Here is a 25,961-nt window from a genome sequence, read left to right as displayed (position 1 = left end):
AATAAATTATGCATATTTTGACAAATGCATAATTGGTATATGATTTGGGTAATTTTCTTATTTTCAAATTTTCATTTTAAATGCTTATGCCCAGTTATACATAATATTATACTTTATTTAGTGTATATATTTACTGATCTCAATACTAATTTCCAATAAACTTATCTACGTTGAAAATATTTTAAATGTAATATAATAATATAACAACTTTAAATCTAATTTTATTGATATTTTATAATTATAATGATTTATAATGATTGACTTAATTTTGTTTAGTAAAAAACAATGACTAACTAGCCCAACTTTGCTAATTATATGCATATAAAATAATTACATATTACATGCTGTTGATCAATTGATTAATAACAAATAAAAAAATAATAATATTAATATAAAATAATAATAGTAGTAGTAATAATACACGTATTTGGCACATAATTTACAGGCTCGTATTGAATCGGTAGAAAACAAACGAGCGCAGAATGATGAGTCAGGGTCACATGAACGAGCTGAATAATTTAAACATTTGTCTTGTGTTGAATCTGCATTTTTTATACTCTGAATGACACGCCTCCACGTTCTTTTTACTCCGTCCCAAATCCATGGCCTTTCGGAATATGTTCTTTGCCACATTTTCGCCAAAGTGTTCAGCGGGACTGAAAAATGAAAAAAACAAATAATATTACTATATTAGACGCAAAAGAAAAGAACAAGAACACTTTGTCAATTTTAAATTGACATATTTCAATAATTATACATTGGCTAGTTACATTGTATTATAATTTTTATTATATTGATTATAAAGTGATATCAATAATTTCCACTATTTACTCAGTCTTTCAGATATTGTGTCGATAACCTTAAAAAACTAAATCATAATATCGATAAGTATTTGTATAGATTCACACCTAAAACATGACCACCAAAACTCGATAAGATTATAGTTTTGAAACAAATATAATAATATTATAAATTGTATTTTATTTACGCATCTAAAACTAATAACTGAAATGGCGAAATACCTAAAAGCAGTGTATTGAATACGACTTTTCAAACATTATAAAATACTTTTTAAGCAATTTGAATTCTCGGCCTTTCGTAAATATTCAAGTAAACGTTGGACTGTCTTGTTTTAAGATTTTCCGACTGTATTATAATACATGTTTTTATATTATAATATATTATAGTTTAGTTACAATATTTACAAATATTATGGTTGCGAAACCGCTGTACAACCCTAAAGTATAATAAATTAATACCGTATTGCATGTTGCACGAAAATTAGTTGATATTCGACGTAAAAATACCACAACCCGAAATGAGGCAGTCTCGTGCTTTGGCGGGTAAATGTGGGGGCTCTTTTGTATTGACAGTAATTGACTAAAAATTGACGAATTAATTATATAATAATAATATACTGTCACGTATGCTGTATTTTGGTCGCCAAACAAATAATCGCATATTTTAACATTATATACCGTTCTCGTCGTATTCTGTAGAGTTAATTTTAAACCGTCCGAATGTATCGTTTTGTCCACAGTAGTTGTAGTCGTAATATCTCAGAACTAATCGATACCACGAGTTGTGGTAGACTGTTGTAGTAGTAGTAGTAAAGTTGTAGGCGCGCGATAAATTAACGGCGCCGCGGCGTGTCGGTTGTGGTCCACTCGTGTTGCACTCGTGCGACGGAAACGCTTACGCGCCTAGTTTGTGCATAAAATCGCAAGTGGTTATTATTGTTACTGAAAAATATATTGTTGTGATAAAATCGCTATAAGCTATTATCGTTGTTCCGTTTCGGCCGAGTTCTCGCCGAACAACGCCATCTGCCGGCGTTTCTTGAACAATATATCGCTAAAGGTTTTTTGGTCCGCGACGTCTCACAGCGAGTATATATAGGAATAAAAACCGAGCAGTGGCGGATCCAGGGGGGGGGGGTGATCGCCCCGATCTCTTAAAACAAAAATAATTTGAAGTCCCTGATTTTAGTTTTTGACGTAATTATACTTCATGGGTAACAAAATTATAGTGATATATTTTTTTATTACTATTACTATAAAATATATTATTTTTTTTTTGTTCGAGACTGTGGAAAGTAACATATGTATATGTACCTAAATAAATACTTTATCAAAATTAATGCGTGCCCTTTAAAAATCACCCTCCCTCTCCCCCCTCGTTATCTTGGTCTGGGTCCACCCCTGTAACCGAGTGTATAATATGATGTATATTTCTATGTATATTATATTTTATTTTGATAACCATTTATTGAATTCGATCAAAATTCGTTTTACATAAAATGAAATACACTAGTGTTATACTATGTTTTGCATATTTTTGTGTAATTATTATTCGCGTATCGCGTATATTATATATTATTATAATTGCACGTTTTCTTCAGATATTCTGATTTAAGCATATTATTCTTTGTGTGTATTTTAATAGTTAATGTATCAAAACAATTGAAAACAATTATTATGCTAATCGCTTTTAAAAGTTGAATACTACAGTATATATCTATAATTTATGTTTTTTTTTAAATTAAGGTTTATTTAAAATATTTTTTTTTATAAAAACTATTCAAAATTATATAAATTATATTATATATTATTAAGCAATTTATTTCTTTGACGGAAATTTAATGTGAGGGTGAATAATAATAATAATATGCTAGTATATACTACATAAGTAATATACTTTTTTTTAATTATTAAATCATTCGTTATTTTATATTTATTCAAGTCTCATTTGATATGAATAATTTATTGCAGGATATATTTTGTATACACATCGTCTGCTTAAGAGAAAAAACAATGGTCTTCGTGTACGCATTGTTTGGCTGATCACAATATAGACACTATACGAACCGTGTATACAGGGTAATTTATTCTTTTATCACTTATCAGTCATTTTTCCGAACAATGAAACTGTTTTAGATTCTTTTTTTACGTTATTTAAAATAATAACAACACGATATTATGTTGAATTTTTTTAAAAATAACTATTAATGATAACAGTGAAAATTTAAAATAATGCAATTTTATTTCGAAATTATTATATTTTTACGACTTAAAATCGTGTTTTTTTTTCTAAAATCCATAAACTTATCGAAAAATAACTATTTAGTAATGAAATATAAGTAGGTACACCATGATATTACTAGTTTAGTCTGCGCATTCGTATTGTTTATAGACTATTCGCAGTTACCGTTTGTACACATTTCCAAGAGTTCACTGCTTCATGATCCGAAATTTATCGTTTAAAATAAACAACTCCACTGCAATAAGTTAACCTCCGTTCGTATATAACATATAATATAACACGCGGACCCGGCTCGGATGTGTTCACACGTCGTTGGAGGAGATCTGTCGAATGTCAATTTTGCCACCCTATCATATACGTAACGCCAACCCCCCCCCCCTCGGGGTATTTTTATTTTTTCATAATCTCGATGAACACTACCCCAAATAGCAATATCGAGCAAACTAAAACCACAGACCTAAAAACGAGTAATCAAATTCACGTATAATATACTTACGTACAACAAATGTGGACAGTATTGCCAGTGCTCGAATTTAGGATGTGCTTGCAAATGTTCGGGGTGAATAATATTTTAATAATTTCTTGCTGCATTTAACAAAAATAAATTCTTATCTTTTTAAAAGACTATGTCTATTATACACGAATACGATTAAACGTAATTAAAAGCTATTACTTTTCACTATTTACATTTTCCATTTTTTTTTTTATTCGAGTACCTATTTAAATATCTATTTCAAAAGTATATTTTATCAAATATCAGTTATGATGACTCTTATGACTATGTTGTATTAAAAACAAAACTAAAACTAACATTTATAATTTTTAAATAAAAATTGCACTAAGTTCGCCATTGCTGATTAAGACAACTTTAAAATTATTGATAATAATAATAGTTGAAGAAAAAACTAACTACTTACATAGAAAGTAATTATATAAAATACTTTCACGACCGGTATAGTTATCGGTATCGTATTACAATTTTTGATAGCAATATTAAATTGCTACCATAAAATGGTTGATAAATTCTATTCGAAGATAATATATCGTTATAGATATGCGCAATGACTATACATTTCAAAAGCTGTTGGATGCAAATATTATCAAATAATATCCAATATCCAATATGTATTTAAAATCGACAACTATTTCTTATCAAAATAGTAAATAGTAAAAACGTAACAATTTAATTCGTTTTTGTACTTAACCTATTTTCGATAATTGAATTAATAATCGATATTTGATGTATAATAATTTAATAATTATATTGATACGAGCATAAATCAGACTCGACAACATCGTAGAGCATTAATATAGCATAATATATTATACTTCAAAGAGCTTATTATTTTCAAACAGTCTACGTTCGTGTTCGGAGACATGAAAATGTACGTAGGTACAATATGTATTTGTATATTAATACGTCAAAATGTATAAAATAAGGACCTATAACGAAAAAATAAATTACATTGACCAAAAATACATTTATACGTGATCACGGAAAAACGGCTTTCTAATGTTATCCATTAAAGGATGACGTGTGTCATTTCCAGTTTGTCGTGTTCAATCATAGAATTATGTAAAAGTATTTTCTAACACATTATTTACCTGTCGGAAAAAAATGTTAAAAGAATTTATGTTAATACATCTCGTTATAATATTATATACTAAACGTTTTACTATTTTTGCCAAACCCAATTCGACTACATAATATAGTATATAACGTTTATTCGATAAATATTCGAATTTTTTTCTTTGTAAACTCTCAGGAGCACACAATATAATCCGACATATTTTCATAATTGTATTATAATAATATATTTTACTTCCTGTTTTGTTGAAACGTTAACGACTTAAAAATTTAAAAACAACAACAACCTATAATTTATTTTATTTTGAAATTGTTCTCAAAGTAATTGCATTTTTATACACATTGAGGGACATAAATCGTATTATAGTTATTTAAAACTACAGATTTAGCTCGCAGGCGTGTTTATAGATTACCGTTCTATCTACACTTTTAATCTTATCAACTTAAAATAATTAATTTTTATATTTTATAATAAACCGTATTATTCTATTTCTATTGATTTCTAGATTCTTGAACACGATAATTTTCAAAATAATATTTTCCTACAATAACGAACAGATATTCATCAACAACGGTTCTGATGTATATTTTTGAATACTTTTATAATAAGTTTAAAGTAAGACTGTACGTTAACGTTATAGTAATATCATATTATGAACTATATTTGTTATAATACCAACATTTGGACCTCTACAGTCTGCACGAACCTCGGTGAAGCAAAGACACCCGCTGCCGCTCTCCATCGGTTAGGGGTACCTCTGTAGAATTTATAGAAAAAGCTTTATCATTTGATCGGCGGCGCCTATAGACTTTCCAATCGCGTTCGTTGTGAGAACGATGTCACGAGCTATTTAGGTAGGTACCTCCTAATATTCGCGTACACGCGCAGGGCAGACGTACGTGCAAATAATCTCTCGACATACTGCTGCAGCACCGACCGCGGGGAACGCGTAACATTGTATATAAGGTATAAATGTCCAATGTAATAATATAATAGTTATAATAATATACCTAATAATAATGTAATGACTTCCGGAGATTTGCGTCCGGTCGGACTTCCACGACGCATTCATTCGGTCGGAATTATTTTCGCTTTCCGTTTCGATTTACACGTGCGACTGATACGCATCAACTAATGTATATTATTATATAAACAACTCGTACACAATAACAATTGGACAGGTTCGCCGCGGGAAAAAAAACAAGATCATATATTAGTAATAATACGATGAAATTACTGTTATAATTAGATAATGTGGTCGATGTTATAACACCTCTTTGTAGTAGTACGTAATTAATTAAGGTGATAATTCGAGTAGCCAGTAGATAATAATTATTGTTGTTACTGGCCAACACGGTCGCGTTGTCAATAAGTGTACACCTGTCGAAGTCTGATCTCAGGACGTGAAAAAATGTTTAATCATTTTTATCACGGACAATGTGACATTCAGCTGAAGAATAGCGTATACGGTACACTTATACACTTACACGGCGTTATAAAATATAATTTCTAAAATTTCAGTAGGTATACAAATTATTATGCAACTATACGTACTAAGTAGAATTCGTAAAAATAAAACTCACATTTCGGATGGTTACAACACCCCCCCCCCCATACACAAACACACAGACCACTAGTTCCGACGCTAATATTGAAGAAATCTAACTGCGTATTACTATATTATTTACTGTGGTGATAAAAGGATGATACTCATTTAGTCGTCATCGCTATTTTAAACAAACATAAAAACAAATAATTACGTAAATAAGGTAAATAAATCATAAATGTATAATGCATTTCAAGTAAAGTTTTATTTCTTTCAATACCAGAGTGAATTTACCCCATTTCAAAGTAATTTGAAATTTATTTATAATTTATACGTAAATACACTTATAACTCGATTTTAAATTAAATTATAGAAAAATAACTGATGCGAGTGTATTAATATATTGTTGTCGTATATATATTGCAAGTTTTATAATAGGTGAAATCGCAGCAAAATCAATAATGCCGTAATGGAAATATATTTGAAATGTAAATTTGGCTTATGTTATGACGATTGTATAAACTATAGTCAAAGAATACGTGTTTGTATGTGTCATCTTATAGGTGCTGAACTCCGAGGTAACGTGTTCCTAGATAAGACCATATGGCATTATGGAAATTATGTAAGTAACGACACGCCATATGATGCAGCTCTCTAACGTATATAGTCGTGCATTTGTGCCATATTGTGTAAGCCACGATTAAATAAGTTTTAATAAAAATAAGAATTATAAAAATAAATAACAAGTATCGGAAATAAAATCGAACGCTCTTTTAGTGAGAGTTGAAGCTGTTACATACAATGTATTATATATTATTAGATGTATAGACGTTATAGACTGTATCATAAAACAAATCGTCAAACTAGCTAAGTGCCCATGCATAATTTCTGCAAAAAAAAATAAAATAAAAATATTATCATTTTCCTATCGTTCCCACTAAAACTAGTGTTTCAAATTAATTCCATACCATTAGTCTTATCGATCGATTTAAAATTATTCAAATAACAATAAATTACATTTTGTATAATATATGTTACATACGGATATTATCGATAACCGAAATAATTTTTGTATTTGTTTCTTACTTAAAAAAAAATATTATGACTGGTAAACGCGATAAAAACATATTTTATACATTTAATAAAGTCATTGTTTGAAGATTTGAAAAAAAGAAAATAAGGAGTAGTGAGACTACGATTTCAAAAATTTCAGTTTAAATTTGTGCCAGAAAAATCAAAGATAGAACTGATATTTTGTATAAAGTAGTTTACGGAGACGCATCATAGGGAGAATAATAAGCATTTGTATATGATGTTAATAGATTTGGGGGTAAACGTATAATAGGAAAAGGAAATATTACGGTGGACATTAAAAAGGCTGAAAAGAGTACAAAGAGATACCCGTTTAGGTGTTAGGTTAATAGTAGTAGTACAAGTAGACAGTAGTAAAGGATTGCGGCAACGGCAAAAGTATAAGTGAAAATAAGAATTTTTTTTAAGGGTAGGTCTGCATAAGATTAGTAGGACGTATGTAGGACAAATTGGCCGGCCCAATATAGTCGAGTGCGAATGGCAAAGGAAAAAAAGAGTGAATGACATTACGAATCTAATTTGTATCGAACCAAAGCTATTTAGTTTTCAAACAAATATTTAAATGCACCAAGCCCCGAGCTCTACTTCTATCATGATATAAAATTATAGTGTCGCATATATGCAACCTACGTGTTAAGTCCGATATAGATGCGTTACAAGTTCGGGTAAAATATTATTTTTGACCGAAACGAAAAGGTTGTTATTTTTTGCGGAATAATTATAATTTATTAGCACTCTTTGGTTCGAACTAATAAGTTCGCTCGTTTTTGTATTTGTGAAATGTTAAATGGCTTACCGAAAACCAGAAAACATATAGGTACCTATATCATGTGCGTTAAGTATAACAGAGCAGTCTCCCTCTCGCTCACATCGTTTAAAATTTCAAACCCCCGAAAAGCGACCCTCTTGCGCGCGAGTCGGGTCGAAACGCCACCGCCCGACTTTAATCCCTATTGCACCCCCGACGTATGTCTGGACACTGCAGCACATTCGATAAATCATCATTATTATAACACGGACGGTTGCACACGATAAACCGCGTACTGCGGAATTGATGCCGCGAAAACCCCTAGACGACTATTTTGTATTTTGCGATTTATCCGCGATAATACCTCCGGCCACGTATGACACTATTTCGACGTGTACATTTGATTTACTAACGATTTTATTTTTTTTTTAGTTGATAAATACGCCATAAACGGTGTGTCGTATTGTTGGCGTGAGGCGCGCGGGGTGTGGGCGGCAGTGCTGGGAATTAAAAAAATAAAATGCCATAAAGTTTTGTATCGTTAATTTATTAGATTTCGCGTTTAATGCGATATGATAATATTATATATACCTTATAAAATAATAATTATAACATTACTGTGGTTTGTACCATAAGAGTTTTTGGAAAAATGTCATGTTTTGTTTTTCAGACGTGTTACTACATTCGTATCCGCGGTCTTCGATTCCTATTGTCAAAACCGTCACGTTATACGAAAATACGTGAACTCGTCGTGTCCGTTATAGTCATCGTGAATATTATTTTGGTATGCGATTATGCGAATACAAGAGTCCGTCACGGCTTAGGTCAGGTGCACGTTCGGTTCGTTGTAAAATTGACAATAACTCGTGTATTCAATAATAACGACACGAAATCAGTTGTCATCGTGCACATTGTGCGACACATACAACGTCCCGCTGGAGACGTTACAATAATATATACTATTTCGTGTGCCTATTACTTTATATACTATTATTGTCGAACGTCGACTTCGGTCGTTTTCGTGCTGCAGGTCATATTATACTGGTGTATACTGGTTTTCATTCCAATACATAATTTAAATTCGTGTCTGTTAAGGAGGTCTTGCCGAAAGCGAAAACGTATATACAATAACAATAAAATACTATACAACAAACACATCAATAATGACGTAACAATAACACGCTCACATAATATATGTATTATTATCAATATCGTTATTGCAAAAATATGTTACCGAATAAGGCGACCGACACTTAAGACGGGGAAACGGATGACAAAAATGTGCACACTTCAAACCGACGCGTATACGACCGCGAATGGTCAAAGGTGTGCGTCTCTCAAAAAAGGTATATAATCCTGATTGCTATCGACCGACAGGATGTGTGTCGTATTAGGATTATTACGTCTCTGTAACTTCTTCGGACCATTCTCGACCGTCTCACTCGAGTAGTTTTCGTTTAAAGTCATACACGGAAATATAATATACTTGTTCGTATAGTATTAAAAAATGTACACACCTCGAAACCGAACTCAATTCACTTCCATTTCGTTCGATTTTTTTTTGGCGATCCACGTCCATCTCATACCACAAGCGAACCGAGTAGACACTTTTGGTGTCGCGACGATTTATAATTTTATATCGTTGTTACTATTATCTATAAGCCCGGTAAATAGCGTACGTCGTTGCGATTTCATATAGCCATCAGTATAACCTAATTTTAAATTGGAGTTTTTCAGTTTTAATCCTCAAAATCGTCAGTGTTTAATAATTTAATCACACGTTTCTTGTAGTATAACCTACAATTACTGCAACCGATCGATTCACTGACCATATCATATGACACGAAAATTACTACGTACACGGTACACACACAATTATTGATAGTACAAAAAAAATGTGTGATCCAAAGCTGATTATAAGGAAAAAAGATCAATAACACCCAATAATATTAAAATAATAGTACAGACCAGTGGTCGGCATCCGGCCCGCTTTAAATTCTACGACAACGAAGTTTAATTGAATATAAAAAAATTTTATTTTTGTCTGGCCCGCAAACTCTTATTAATTTATGAATGTGGCCCGAGAGTCCAAAAAGGTTGCCGACCACTGGTATAGACCACGAAAATGGCTTTAATATATAAACAAAAATAGGACAAACGAATTATTGCATTTATTTTAACCTCTACGGTGATCAAATACCATTTTTGCCATATTTTATACTTATACGATGATCGGATAATCGTTATAATCTATTAAGATATCAACACTTTTAAATAATGGAAAAAATATAATGATATGAATATATTATTTAAAATCACAATCAATATAAATCGAAGTGTTAAAATCGGTGACAGTGTTTTTTATTAATATTACATAACGGGTGTATAAAATATATTTTGTGATAAATATCGATCACATTAAAGGCATTTCAGTGTTTGACACAACTTTGATTTATAAATAATTACAGTTCTTATCGGAGGCGAGCTTTGTACACGACAAACGAAAACAAAATTAGTTCGTACTGATAAAAACACAGGTACCTACCTACTCTATAATATTATAGTAGTTACTTTATGTAACGGTAATAAAAATATAAAATATAGTCGTCTAATTACCTTTATAAATTAGACGTTTTTATATTTGCAATTCAGACTCGGGACTTTTCTTTTTCTCGTAATAAATTAACACAGACTTGTTTAGTGTTTATACTCGATTTTTTCCCCTTTTTATTTTACGGTTTTTTGCCTCTCATTCTTTGTTTCTACGCATAAATATATTATTATGACGTGTTCAGCCATCTATATTTATGCACTCTGTGGTAATAGGCACAACGCGCACAGCTCATTACGAACTAAATACGCCTAGAACAATGCTACGGAGCTACTACACATCATTCACATCGTTGGATACCTGGGAATCCATATAGCGTATTCCGATTACACGGTAGTGTTTAATAATAATAATAATTATAATAATAAAATTCGATTTGGTAAATTATTGTGTTTGTAGAAATCACGGTTTGAACATCAGAAAATAAATAATTGGATATTGTATTAAATATACTACCTCGATGAATTATTATTAACCGTACGAACTCATTTATACCTCGATCCAGATGGTTTATAGGATAAAACGCACCGAACGCAAACAGTTTAATAGAATAGGTACGAGTAATTACAATAATTCTGCATATTATTTTGTATAATTTGATGGATTATGAAATATATTATACACGCCTACACAATATATAATAATACACATTCGATAAATCAATTACCGGAAATCCCAAAACTCTCAATGCCTATAATATATATATATATACCGAAATGATATATCTTTAGATGCTGTTTTCCGAAAGGTATAATGTTATGAAGTCGATACACCGCGACGACCTAACCTAACCCACGCGAGTACAATAAGTCAATAAATTATCATTAATCTCGTCTGGATAACTGGAGTGGGGAGGTAAAAAACGTTCGCTAGGCAGCCCCTTTTGCATTAAATTTATCGGTCGAATTTCAGTAGTGTAATGAATTTTCAAAACAGGTATAATACGAACTACATTCGATCGTTTTTGTGTACTACACATTGGTACACAATTTATAAAAAAATAAGTCATGACTGTAATATGGCATTTATTCATCCGCCGTTGCCCAAATGCAGAGCTAAGCCTCTTCGAATAAATATTCGACTTTGTGCGAAGATTTTTTTTCACAGTATAAATGTGTAAAACACTTTCTATTCACTTGCTATGGAATTATCGTTTAATTTCGTATGTAAGTAGGTACCTAATATAATACGAACATATAACAATGGTAATTTATATTTTACGATATCGTTATTCACATAATTTGTATTATTGATGATACACAATTTGTTTTTGACTTAATTTATCATTTCATAATACATATTATATTCATATTTTATAAAGGTGTATACAAATATATTGTATACATATATCGAAGAACTTAGGGAAGTCATTATATATAAATATAAAATTATAATTTCTATTAATTTCCAATTGCAAATTGTTCTTACTCACGCAAATACCCGAATGGCCGAATGGCGTTTCGTTGCCACCGCCGCGCGTCGTTTACTAAGTTTTATTCGGATTTTTTTGCTCATACACGATTGCAATATTATATAACTACGGACTCGACCCGTTTCATCCAAAATCGATCTCTCTGTTCTTACGAGAAGTTTTTAAGTATAATACTAAAATAACCGATTACCTATACGTTATCACTCAAAACCAAAGACAACATTTTGTAATCACTTTTTAAAACTTTTAATTAAATCGCAATATTATAAAAACCGATGTCCGATAAAGATCTGGTGTATATTAAATTATTAAATGATGGTTTAAAAAACAAATATTTACATGTTATGTGCATGTTAAGTTAAGCTCCCATTTATATTCTAGTTATTTTTTTAACAATTATATTACCTATCTGTTAAGTTTTAAAAATTATTTGTGTTTTTCATTAATTTTTTAAATATTTATTCTTCATTACTATTATAATATTAATAACCCAATTGAAAACATTTATAGACATTTTTTAAAAACTATCATCAGCAAATGTTTCAAATAAAATCGAGATAATCGTGACACATCTAATATCTGTTTTTCTTATTTGTCGTAGAGCATGCAATTTATTTATTATTAATATGATTATCGTTTAATGTGTTACGGTTTATATCATTTGCGGTTCGGCTTAAAAATATAATCGTGTAAACACTACCAAAAACTCACCTCAACAATTTGAGTAGATTGATCTCCACTTGATTGAGCTGCTTTTCAGGCGTGGCCGCGATTTGACATATCATTTTCCTCGCACACGTCGACCTGTCTTGCCTAAGGATTTCGTCGAATTTGTAGAAATCGGACAGGGATTCTTCGACGTACGCGTTGACGTGCTACAAAACGAAAAAGGTCGAAATTATAAAAAAAAAATGATAATTTAATGCATAATAATTATTATTATCTGCAATAGTGAAGTCTATCGACATTCTTAGGTATAATAACAACAATATAATAATTATGTATATTATATTCACTTTAGAAAAGGTAGACATTAATAAGTTAAAAATTATATATTTTTTTTTCAAAAATTTTAATTTCACTAGTTAGTTAATTTCCTAACTTTTTTAAATTAATTTTAAGTAGGATAAATTGATATATATTAAGTTAAAATCATGTTTATACACAGTATAATAAAAATGAATAGTAATGCATTTTTAATTATATGTTTTGTTATTATTTAGAATAAATTTATAAGTTAGGTATTTAAAAAAGTAATAATAATAAAAATAATTGACTTATTTACTGAGTTAAGTTAATGTTTTTCTTCCTATTTTAGTCTTATTTAGAGTTAAATAATATATTGTTTGTAACTATTAAATTAAGATTCTAAACGTTGATTTATATATTATAATGTATACCTAAAGACTACCTAATACATAAGAATAAAGCTCGTATATTAATATATTATATATATTAAAGATATTTAAAGACGTTTAAAATCCCGATAAAAAAAATAATACTTTTATTTGTATTTGAACTGATAATATATACAGATAAGCTTATTTAAAAATTATACTTAAAATGTAATTCAAGAATATTTCGAATGTTTATATAAAAACAAATACTTAGAAAAGAATGTCATTATTAATCCATTTGAATAAAATTTGCTATAAAATTAGTTGCTTAATGTAATAAATAGGTAGGTAATAATCAACTGAAAATATACCATTTATATGACGTAATGTATCGGTAGTTCTTATTAACTTAATAAAACTATCATAAATCATAATTTATAATGCAGCATACATTAAGGCAGTGCTTCTCAAACTTTTTTGTCATGAGCCCCTCCCCCCTAAATTCCATGTAAAACCGTCAAAGCCCTCTTAATCAAAACCATTAATTATTTTATGGCCTACGAGAAGCACTGCATTAGAGTATGCGCATATTATTATTAGAACATTAGACAAATTAACAACATAGCAGTTCAGAGTATTTATATTTCACTATCGAATAAATTTTTAGAAACTTAAAAATTAAAATACAAATATTTAAATAAAAAAAAAACCAATAAAATAGCATTTTAAATACTAGGTATACGACTAGATATTTAAATACCGTTACTTATACTCGTGTACTTTTCACCGGGTTCAGATATATTTATCGCACGATAATTATTAATAGTTTATAGTGAACAAGATAGATATTGTTACGCGAACGCGTGTGTCTTACATAACAAACGAGATAAACGTAAAATCATAATGAGACGAAAAATGATTTGGGCTTTTTTTTTAATGATCATCGTTGAATTAACCGCAACCATTTTGTATATAAAATCATGATAACTACGACCGCGGTATAACGACTTTGGTCTTGTTTTAATTATTATAATTACTACGTTACACAATATGCGTACCTATCCATGTGTATGGCTCGCAAAAGTTTCTCCAAGCCCATGGGTCATATTCTCTATATATATATTTATATACACATAACCAATATGCCGCAAATCATCGAATTCACGTTATCGTAGTGTGTAACAACACGTAACCACTGCCGTTCCCCGCACGTCATTCACGGTCATCAATCGCGCTTCCTACGGTACATCACACTATATATATATATTATTATATAGTTAAATATATATAGGTACTACTGTTGTACTAGTCTTGTAAAGTACTCGAGCAAAAATATCCAAATATCTTTTGAGTAATACGTATTTTAAAAAGTACTTGTAATAGGATAAAACATTTTAAATATACTTTTTCAAAGAGTCTGTATTTAAAATCAAATACTTATTTTTAAATAACTTTTCTTTTTAGTTCGTGTAATTGGTATTTCCAATTCAATCACGTTTAAATAATCATAATAATCGAGAAATAAATGTGATTTGAGGAGTCAAAAATACAATCTATAGTCTATACCTATACCTATTATTCATACAAAAAAACGTATTATAATGTTAAAAATTCTATTTTGAACTTTTGAAGTAAATACTTTTCAAAACAAGTATCTGTACCTGAATTTGAATGCATTTAAAAGTTAAAAAGTATATTTCAAAAGACTGTTAGGTCCTACCTATCATATTATGTTTAACTTATCGTAATGGGTATTGAGTGGGTATATCGCTACATGTAATTGGCTAAAAATAAGGCGACCATATAATTATTATTAAAAAATTAGAAACAGGACTTTTACTCGTACACTACCCCCCAACTTTTATGTTCCGCCGTGTCGGCCCAACACATCGCCACTAAACTAAATTATGGTCGTAATTTCGTAATAATAGTTATTGTTTTAGATTGTAAACGTAATCGCGAAGGATCTATATATATTAAGAGTATTTTCGGACAAAAGTCATAAATTCTAGTGCTCCGGTGGAAAACTGAATAAGGTAGTAGTATACCCATACAGTCTACACCTATAGTACCTACATATTAATATATTATACAGAAATTGAAATGGACTTAAAAAAAAGAAATAAAACGTATTCGAAAAATAGTGGACCGAACAGACGCTGACCGCTACGACGATAAACCAAATAGATTTAACGTTTCGTCGACTAAATAAATAATTCAACGAACGCGTGCAGGATTGCACCGAAGCGAATGAACCAAGACAAGTTACAACACCCGACACCGGTCCACGGTCGATATTTATTGTACATAATATATATATCATGTCCGTATATTTCACAAAATAACCTCTTGTGAAGATAACTAAGGGTGGTAGATTGAACTTTTTGATTACTTGAAAAATATTGTAAATAATCACTGCGAAAAAATATCGATATGTATTTTGCACAATTGCAGATAACACCGCATATATTATAATTATTATTGTTGGTTTTTTGCTTCTTCCCTACAATTGAATCATCAACATTTTATAAAAATAAGCATATAATATGTGCAATAAATATCATAACCGAGGGTGAGTGGTCATATTCGATCAAATTGTTAGTATATACTTTATAGCTTAATTTTGAAAGTAAAACATGTCATTGTATATACAATATTACAGACAATCAATTAATCGCTGAAATTCGGTTGGATGTTAAACGTAAATACAAATTCTATTCAAAAAGATTTACAAAAATATTTCAAGACTATGAAAAAGTGTCTTAAAATTATTGAACTTTTAAAAGGTATTTAAACTATTTTTAATTTAAACATTAAAATATCAATACGTACTTACGACTTGCATATTTTTATGTTTTAAACGATTTTTTTTTGATATAAATATTTAATAATCATTACTATTAAACTTTAAAAATTGATTAAGTATATTATACTGATGATATTTTTTCTGAATTATCAATTTTTCTCGCGATAAATTTACCGACGATCGATATTTTTCGTAGTAGATTAATTTTAATTAATTAATTATTATTATAATATATGCACATGCCTGATGCGTTTAACCCACAAAGTATTCTAAAAAATGTAAATATTATTGTACCAATTTTGTCAGTATGATTTACAACAGGTACAACCACCACTCTTTGTTGTGTCAAAATTTATTCCTCTGTCTCCTACCATAATACGAATCTGCGCGTTCAATTGGAAATAAAACTTTGTCCGTATAATGTTTTATGCATCGATAAGCGCACAAAATAACGTAACGGGCATTAATAACGCGACAACATTATTTGACGCACCTAACTATATTTGGCAAGGTGTGTGTGTGCTCAACCTACAATCAACGCCGATCGATTCATAATATAATGAGGATGTGCTTAAGTTGTTTTTTCTTGTATATATAGCAGGACTCCAACGACACAGTCCTTAGTGCCCTTGAGATTTTCCTGCACCTTTTATGTACCTGGCCATCTATATCTAATTAATGTACAGGAGAATTCATTTGCACGACTACATTATAATATTACAAATCGATTTTTATGCTTTTGAAAAAGAAAAACTATTTTAGGCTTGTGGTTTTAAGGAATACTATATTTTTTTCGAAAACGTGTAATCTTTCATCTGTTTATCCGGTTTTTTTTTTACTGCGGAAAACTTATTTATTTTTAATTTCGTATGTATTCATATCGAAACAGTTATAAAATTATTCTGCTTCTAAATATCGAAAAAAAAAATACGTCATTATTCAGATGAATTGTAAATGAATCACCCTGTATACATTTCCCGTAGCCTATATAGTAATATTATAGTGTATAAGTATACGTCATATTGAAATGTACTATAGCGTGACACGAGTACGCGACACTAAAAAAACTGTATGATTAATATTAGGTTTGACACCCTTAAATAATACTTCTACGACCATTGAGCATTGAGGTGAAAGAAAGTGAATTTGAACATGAATAATGATGAAATCGTATGATGTATTCAGTGTATACGTCGTGAATTTATTATCGTATATACCTAATTTATTATAGAGTTGATACGAGTATTTAAATAACAGCGAGAGATAATCGGAAATCAAATATTGCGCTTCTCTCGAACAGCAATAATTTTATTATCTAAACATATTTTATTTCATTATTAGAATCTAAAACAACTACAAACGCATAATTTAGATTCTCGAATAACCTATGAATATATAATATCAATTAATGATTATGTCGCTCGGTGTGTTCTTCTATTATAAAATATAATTAAAAACTATTTTATAAAATGCCTAATATTATAATCAAATCAGTCAAAAAATTAGTTTCACGTTTTTCTACGCCTACATTTTATACTTTACTTTTATACACTTTTTTTTCGCTCATATCTATAGTAATAGATTTCATTAATGTTCGATGTTATTCATATTGCTCATTTGATTTGTTTACCTATCATTCCGAAATGCAGTTCGAAGAATTATAATTATTCATAAAACATAAAAATAAAACAAATATATTTTGAATTCGTCTATTTCAACGTTTCAAAAACACCGAATAGTTTATAATACACGCAATTCATTAATTAATTTGTTTTTTAATTAAAATATAAATGTTCGTAATAGACTGAGAGTTCTTAATTTCATATAATAACTTTTAAAATATTTAAAACTGCCTGTTCTATTGCAGTTTGAAACGTTATTTGATCACCGAATATATAATTGAATTTTTTTGAATTTTAAACGCATGACACAATATGTCTGAAGAGTGTACAATGTACACTTAACATATACGCAAAGAAAATAAGTATAGAAACTTGAAAAATGTTATTGAAAATTCCTTATCGATATGTAATATTACATTTTCTAATAAAATAAATACTTCAATAGGTTATAAACAAACAAAAAGCAATACAAATAATATATTCCTCGTAGTTGATAACCTACAATTGAATACATCACTCTTCAGTTTGTAAACATGGATTGAATATTTAACGCTTTGTAGGATATCATATTAGAAATTTACCTTTAACATTAATGGAAGATATTTATCTTAAACTATACAAATAATAATTAAAATATCATTTTTTGAAAACTCCCATTCTAGCAGCGTTTTTTATTAAATGACTAGTGAGAGAATTAATTACCACTAAATACTAAAATAATGCAAATCACTACTTTTACCACCGCTTATGTAAAGAAAAATTATGGTGGTCAGTAAGTATGTTAAAGGTTTAGAACTTGCATTTGCATGTTTCTTTTGTAATACCTATAGAATATTTATGGTAAGATGCAACTAAATTTATTTAAATAAAAAAAAAGAGTAAAGGTACAACATTTTATTTTGTATATATTTTTGAATTTTTCGTAATACTTTAAAGAAAAAGAAAATTTGAAAAATGATTACCCTATATTTAATGTGTATGTTTTGCATTTTACTATTTTTAAACTTTATATTGTCGGTCAATACTGTGGTTTCTAAAATTGTATCGGTAGACAAATTAACTTTATACGGATTACCTAAAGATGCATCAAATGGCGACTTATTATATTTTATTAAGTACACACTTCAGACGTTGTTCGTTCTTTCTCGATACACAAAAATATATTGACTAGTTTAATGACTGCGTATTTAAATTTATTGACATTAGAAAATATCTTAAGGTACAGCGCGATAGTTTCAACCATGTATTATGTAAACATAATTAAAAGTTATAAGATTTTAATTAATTTTGTTTTTTGTTACAGACGAACACATATTATAAAACTCATTAAAATTGTAATACTGCTTTTAATCAACCCAGTCATATATTTGAGTAATTATTTATTAAGACCTATTCCTTTTTTATATAATTTTAACCAATACTTGGTTCCTATACCTATAATATTTAAAAATCCAAAATCGTATCCTTTTTTTAAAAAACAAAATATTTATTTGCATATTAACCATATTCTAATAGTTTTATTAGAAGGTATATTTTAAGGATTTAATTAATTAAAAATCCTTATCTTTTGTAGTTATTATAATTATGGTAAACCGTTATCCGTTTAGCACGATTCAAATTTAAATTACCTAAATATTGTGAAAATAATGTTACATTTCATAAAAATAAATTAAATCATAATAGATTAATCTATCGTAAATGGTGTATAATATAGAAATACAAATTAAAAATTAAAGATTAAGTCATGCCTAATTATTAATAATATAGTCTAGTATAAATTAATAATTTTAATGCCTATTAGGAGAATATTCATATAATACTAAATAGATTAAAATTATTATTATAAACACTATAATAACTATTATTCATACTGCGATACATTTAACATCAAAAATATTTAACTAGATAATAGATATAAGTTTACCGTTGAAAACAGATGAAGTACAACTTGAATTTTAATACAATAAATACATATCATTTTTAATACATATCATTTTAAATTTTTACCCTCAAAAAATAAATACTTATGTCTTAAACACGACTAACCACCGGTGAGAATGAACGTTATAAACTGTAAAATAACTATTGTACAATATACTTAATCATTTATCTCGGATAACTATTTTATTTAAATATATTGATGAAAATATAATTTAAATTATTTAAATACAACTCGATAATTCACTGCACATACTTATGAGGTATCTATATTATATTATATTATTTAAAAATACCTACCTCCACATGTGCTAATAATCATGTTCCAAGAATACATCGGAGGATATGGTAGGTCCCGTTTAAGAAAAATAATAACGTTAATATTATTTGTTTCTTGTACATATCAGAAATAAGTAATCAAAATAATATGATGAACAGGTTTTAAATATTTTAGACTATTCTGAATACAGTGATTATGGTATTTATTGTAATTTTTTTAAATTTTTAAATCGAATAATCATTTAAAAAAAATTTAGATATACAGGCGAAATGCACATACACACATCGCACAAACACGGAGTTACTTTAAAAAAAAAAAAAAAAAAACTAAATAAGAAGAACAACAAAAGGATTTTAATAGTTTGTTTTGTTTTTGTCTGTGAGAGATTTGGTGAATGCACAATATTATTATTATATATTACCTATATGGACCATTTCTGGCCATCGATTTGTATGTCAACGACTGAAACGAACTGTGATCGAAATTTAGCAAACTTCAGCTATATTGTACATAACAATATAAGTATAATATAATTATAATACTAATTATTTACAAGATGAAGCTGATTATCAAATATCGATCCAAAATAGACGGGCTAAACATATTTTTACCTATTTGGAGTAGTTATTCGATTTAGGTAATGGCCATTTAACCAACCCGTTAAGTTATTGGTAAAAAATTGTTTTTCAATCAACGTTTAAAAATCTAATAATACATTGTGTTCATCGTGTAATATTTTAACTATACGTTATTTGATATGCTTCGCAAATTATTATTACCTTTTACTAGACCGACCATTGTCGTCCCAAAAACCAAATTATTGAAATTAAATAAATACATAATGTGTATACACGTATAACTGTATAAGCGATATATTTTATATTATTTTAACTAGTCAACAAAAGAACATAATACAGAAAAATTGTTCATAGATTTCTGCAATCAAAAGAATAAAAATGATAAATTGTTGGGTGTTTACTGATTAGTTATTACATGAGAAAAAACTTTGCTTGCCGCGGCTGAAATACCGCTCACACTCGTGGGTGGGCCTTAAAACGCTTTTTCAAAACGAATGCTTTCGATTTAAACTGTCAGACCGGTCTCTGCTACAATAGTATGTGCGCCACGAACAAATATATCTCACCAATAAAAACGGTCTTGAGGTTTTACGATCCAGGTCAACCGTTAATTTTCTTGGAGAAAATTAATTTTTGGCTCTCAATGTATATATCACACGCGTAAAACTAAAATTATTTTCACGCGTTTATACTTTGTGGTTTCTTGTACAGCACACCGTCGGTGGTAGGTTAAATATTTTATACTTATCATGTACAAGTGACGCACGAGATCATAAGGGTCTCATTAAAAAAGCCCTCCTCTGTTCGCATACGTTTTACACTCTAAACATTGTGTGTGTGTGTGTGTGTGTGGTATGTGTTTGACTTTGACTGCAATTGTTTCATGTAATTTTTCAATATATTCGCGTCTTCGTGGGTCATTCCTTTCATATCGTTATACTATTATTCTAAACGTTATTAATCGTATCGCCGTCATGAGTTTTTCAATTATTTATTTTATAATTATTGCTCAAATGGTAAAAAGGTAAAACAAAAAATACTGCCGGGTACAGGTTGCCGCACGTCATCCGATGAGACCAACAGTGTTACAAAAAGTGTAGGTATAAATGGATTCAAATAGTATAACGTTTTATTAATATATACATATACCGAGTTTGAAAAACCGACAGATTTTGTTTCTGGCAAAGTTGACGAACAATACACCGACTATATATATTATCATTACACGGTGACACAACCGTTTAGCTCGGAAGCAAAACGAGTGGGTTGTTGTTTACGATTTTTTTTATTTTTTAACAGTCCACGGGGGTCCAATATGTTTGACAACAATTGAATAATAACTGGTTCTCTGGACAAAATATACGATTGCATTTTAATAATAGCACTCTGACTTTTTTTGACATCAATTAAATGCAAAAAATATGTTTTTATTACAGAAGTTCTGTTGTGCATTTTCTACTTGGAAATTTAATATTTAAAATTTTGTTTTAACATTATAAATAACGAGTATTATGTGAGTAATACGCGAGTCACAGTGTCACTCAAATCTGGGCCCATACCGAATAATGATCTACAGATATTCGTAAAAATACAGTGAAACGTGTTTTTTAATGTCCCATCAAAAAACCAGGGACGTATTTTTTTCTAAATATAAATAAAAAAAAAAACCTTATTGACCGTGTCAAAAATATAATATGATGATTGTAAAAATATACGACTATGCACGAATAAACTTAAAATTTTATAAATTGAAATAAATACAATTTAGTAGACTACATGCAGTGTAAAACCTATACGAAATCGTTTTATGAACACAAATAACCATAAGAAATTAGTTAGTTACATATCCGATCGACAAACGTTATCGATAACTATCACTAACGCTATGGTCGAGTTCAGAAGATCAACTCGAAATTTATTATTACGTACTCAAAACCGGAAAGATAAAAAGTTTGAATTGCTAAAATCTGATGTTGTAAATTTTACCACTGTTGGCATTAACAGAAACGAGGCCTCCCGTATGCGATGTTCGCACGATTAACTCCAAGGATATTTTATCGCACTTGCATAAATTGTGTTTATTTTCAATTTCGATTAATCGAAAAATTAAATTACATTTACTTCGGCGGTGAGTGAGGTGAACAATATTTTGCTCGATAACGACTAATTGAATATAAATTAATATCTTTTAGAAATTGGAAAAAAATTTTGCTACGCGCGAATCTCTAAAAGGCAACGAGCCTTTAACAGTGGCAACACTGCCGCCAATATAATATACATTCTTGAAAATAAAAAAATATACATCCGTCGTAACGTTACTTTGTCTATACATAATTTAATTTATAAGCATATAATCATTTTCGGGGTAAGTACACAGTTAAGCTAACGATTCCGTTGTTGAAGTCCTCTTTATCCCTAACAGACTAACGAATCAAATATCATTATTCGCACTCACCTCGTCTGGTATGGATCTCTTCCAGAGTCCCAAAAGCCTTCCGGCCATGGCGGCTGGCTTGGCGGGTCTGCTAGACGAAATCTTGTGCCAATCTTGCGCGAGTTTGTGCATCATCCACATGCCGGCCAATCCCATGGCCGCCAGCAGAGCCAGTCTGATGAAGTGTATGTGCGCCTTGACGGCGGCGCCCATCACCAGCACTAAGAATCCGATTATCGCGAATCTCATGTTGGCTATCGCTGCGCAGGAGGTACTTACTGAAACAGACGATTTCCACCGTGTTTGTTATGTGTATATCAAATGATTAGGCATTATTGTCACTAAACAATAATTTCATCTGTATTAAATAGGTTTGTGTACCTATTCAAAAATATTTTTTTACATATAATTTTAAATCATGACAAATATTTTTAAATTATTTAAGTTTATTGATCTGTAGTAAAATTTAATTTAATTTCATGACAAGTGTCCGAGAATATAAAAATGATAATAGTATAAAATATCAAATTTCAAACCGGTTTTAAAGTTGTTTAGATATTTAAAGTTTAAATTATCAGATCGATATTGATCTATTTTGAAGTATAAATGCTTATAGCATTAGTATATAATGCTATGTATATTTAACGACAATCAGACTATATAATATGAGAAACTCACGGTATGTACAATTTACACTGCTCAAAACTACGAGCACTGGCGACAATTTCACGCGTTGATTGCGGGAGACCGGATCTGAACCACAGAGGTGAAAAAATGTCGATAAAAAATTTGAAAACTAACGTGTTTCGGCGAAAAAAATTCGGAGTACAATTTTTTGGCTGGATTTGTCACGAGAACAGTTGTTGAATTCTGCGACGGTCGAGAACGGATTGACGGTACGAGACAGTCGGGACTTCCTAACGACGACCGCGCCGGTCGGGTTTAGCCGCCGCCTCCAGGGTAGGAGTTGGTGGCGGCAGTGGTAAAAACTTCCGGTTCACCAAGACGCGTTACGAAATGACTTTCATTTCGCCCGGACTTTCCGGACAACAATCTGTTACCGGGCATACCTATAATACGATATGCACCTATACATGTAATGTATACACCTAACACGTTAATTCGTATTCTCCATTTATCTAAACTATTTGTATATTATATTGTCGTAATATTAGTCGTGCGTCTCCATCGGCGGAAACAGGTTTTGTATATTTTATTCTATGCGCACTATATTAAAAATATTAATAATCAGTTTTTTATTATTTATTGTCGTTAAAATATACATAATTTATACAAGAGCATTTTTTTAATCGTAGAACACTGAATATTCTTTGAGTTAACACTAAACCGTCAGCGTTCATTGTTCATCTACAGTCATTTGACATTTCTAAGGACTATGTACATTTGAATAGTTCGGAAATGTTATCTTCATTTTGAAATTAAACCCATTATTCTGTTTTGATTTGTCATAATTAAAGGAAAATAAAATAATTATGTTAACGCAAAAAAAACTAATGTTAAATTATATGCGGAAATAAATATACATGTAGCGTAATTTTAAATTGTATCCTTTTTGGTCATTTCCCTTGTCTGATGGCCAACCAAGACAAATATAAAATAAAATGTAAGATAATATATATAATATGTTTATTTAAAATATTGTTGATAAAGTAAATATATTATAATATATTATATATTATATATTATATATAATTATTGATTGACCACGGGACTTAGTACTATGAAGATAGGCAAATGGAAATCGCTTTTGTCAAGTGGGTCATTACAATGGGTGTGTAAATTTGAATTCAATGATATATTGATATTATCATTGTACACGAAAAACGATGCTGAGCGAAGAAGGTCGTCAGTCTATATCAATAACTTATTTTCCTTTTAGTATTAAGGCAAGTTGATTAAATTTTTTCCGAAAACATTGTATTTAATATATTATTAGTATTTAATTATTATAATAATGTGAACACTTATTTATACCATAAAATATGAAGTAACGTCTTACTGTAAATACCGTAAACTAATGTATTTAAGTTAATAATATAAATAGATAATATCTTAAAATAAACATATTTTGAAAAAGTTATTGCATAAAATAAATTTCATAATATTGCGTAAAAGTTTAAAAGTCTCCAAGAATAATGTTTTTAAACAATAAAAAATAATTAACATCATTAAAGTACGAATTTCAGAAATCTTCAACAATAATAAAATTGCATTTGTAAATGTTTTAACTATTTTCGTTTCAGGATAAGTTACTTAAAAAGAACATCGTAACTCATACATTCTCAAATCTTACCTATAAAAAATTAAGATTTTATGCAACATTTTAAATTTTCGTGATATTGACAAATTTGTAAAAACTTTAAAGGGATATAAAAATAATTGCGCCTATGTATTCTTAATGTTTTAATATACAAAAAAATATAAGAAGAACTAATGTTGATATTAAATTTTCAAGAATTTTGACTGTGCGTTAATATTTTTATTATAGAAAAAAAAAACATTTTAAATTTAAATTTCATATATCTATATATATAGCTCAATAAAGTCAAAATATTTAGAAAATTATATTATGTGTGGGAAATGTTAACATAAACAATTGATGACAATTCTAAATATCCGCGGTTATTACTAATATTAGTATTTAAAATAATGTAACAAAAAACAAAAATACGAGTAGTTTGAGGAAAAACAGTCATTATACGAGTTTTTAATATAACTTTCCAGAAAACTTTTTATTTTTTGTTAAATGTACATACAAAAACTAATGAAGAATTTTGAGTTAAATTTTTAACTAACAACAAAATAATTTTTAAATTTTCAAAATTTGACAAATTATTCAAAATGTTAACTTTAAATGCTCATAAAAAATACTGTGACTATAAATT

The 25,961-nt window shown here is 29.3% G+C and overlaps 1 protein-coding gene across 1 annotated transcript; it reads right to left on the bottom strand.

Moving 5' to 3' along the window:
• Positions 1–201: 201 nt before the first annotated feature.
• Positions 202–23,968, bottom strand: LOC132924338 (uncharacterized). The gene is made up of 4 exons (XM_060988575.1): positions 23,734–23,968; positions 23,077–23,333; positions 12,772–12,935; positions 202–656 (listed from the first exon to the last, which is right to left on the bottom strand). Exons 2-4 carry the CDS (start codon positions 23,302–23,304, stop codon positions 497–499), a joined length of 552 nt encoding a protein of 183 aa, XP_060844558.1. The 5' UTR covers positions 23,305–23,333; positions 23,734–23,968; the 3' UTR covers positions 202–496.
• Between the last annotated feature and the right edge of the window lie 1,993 nt (positions 23,969–25,961).

Source organism: Rhopalosiphum padi, chromosome 3 (assembly GCF_020882245.1).
Source record: "Rhopalosiphum padi isolate XX-2018 chromosome 3, ASM2088224v1, whole genome shotgun sequence".
NCBI classification, from domain to species: domain Eukaryota; kingdom Metazoa; phylum Arthropoda; class Insecta; order Hemiptera; family Aphididae; genus Rhopalosiphum; species Rhopalosiphum padi.
Note: the sequence above shows the minus strand (reverse complement) of the source record. Positions and strands in the feature narration are given on the sequence as shown.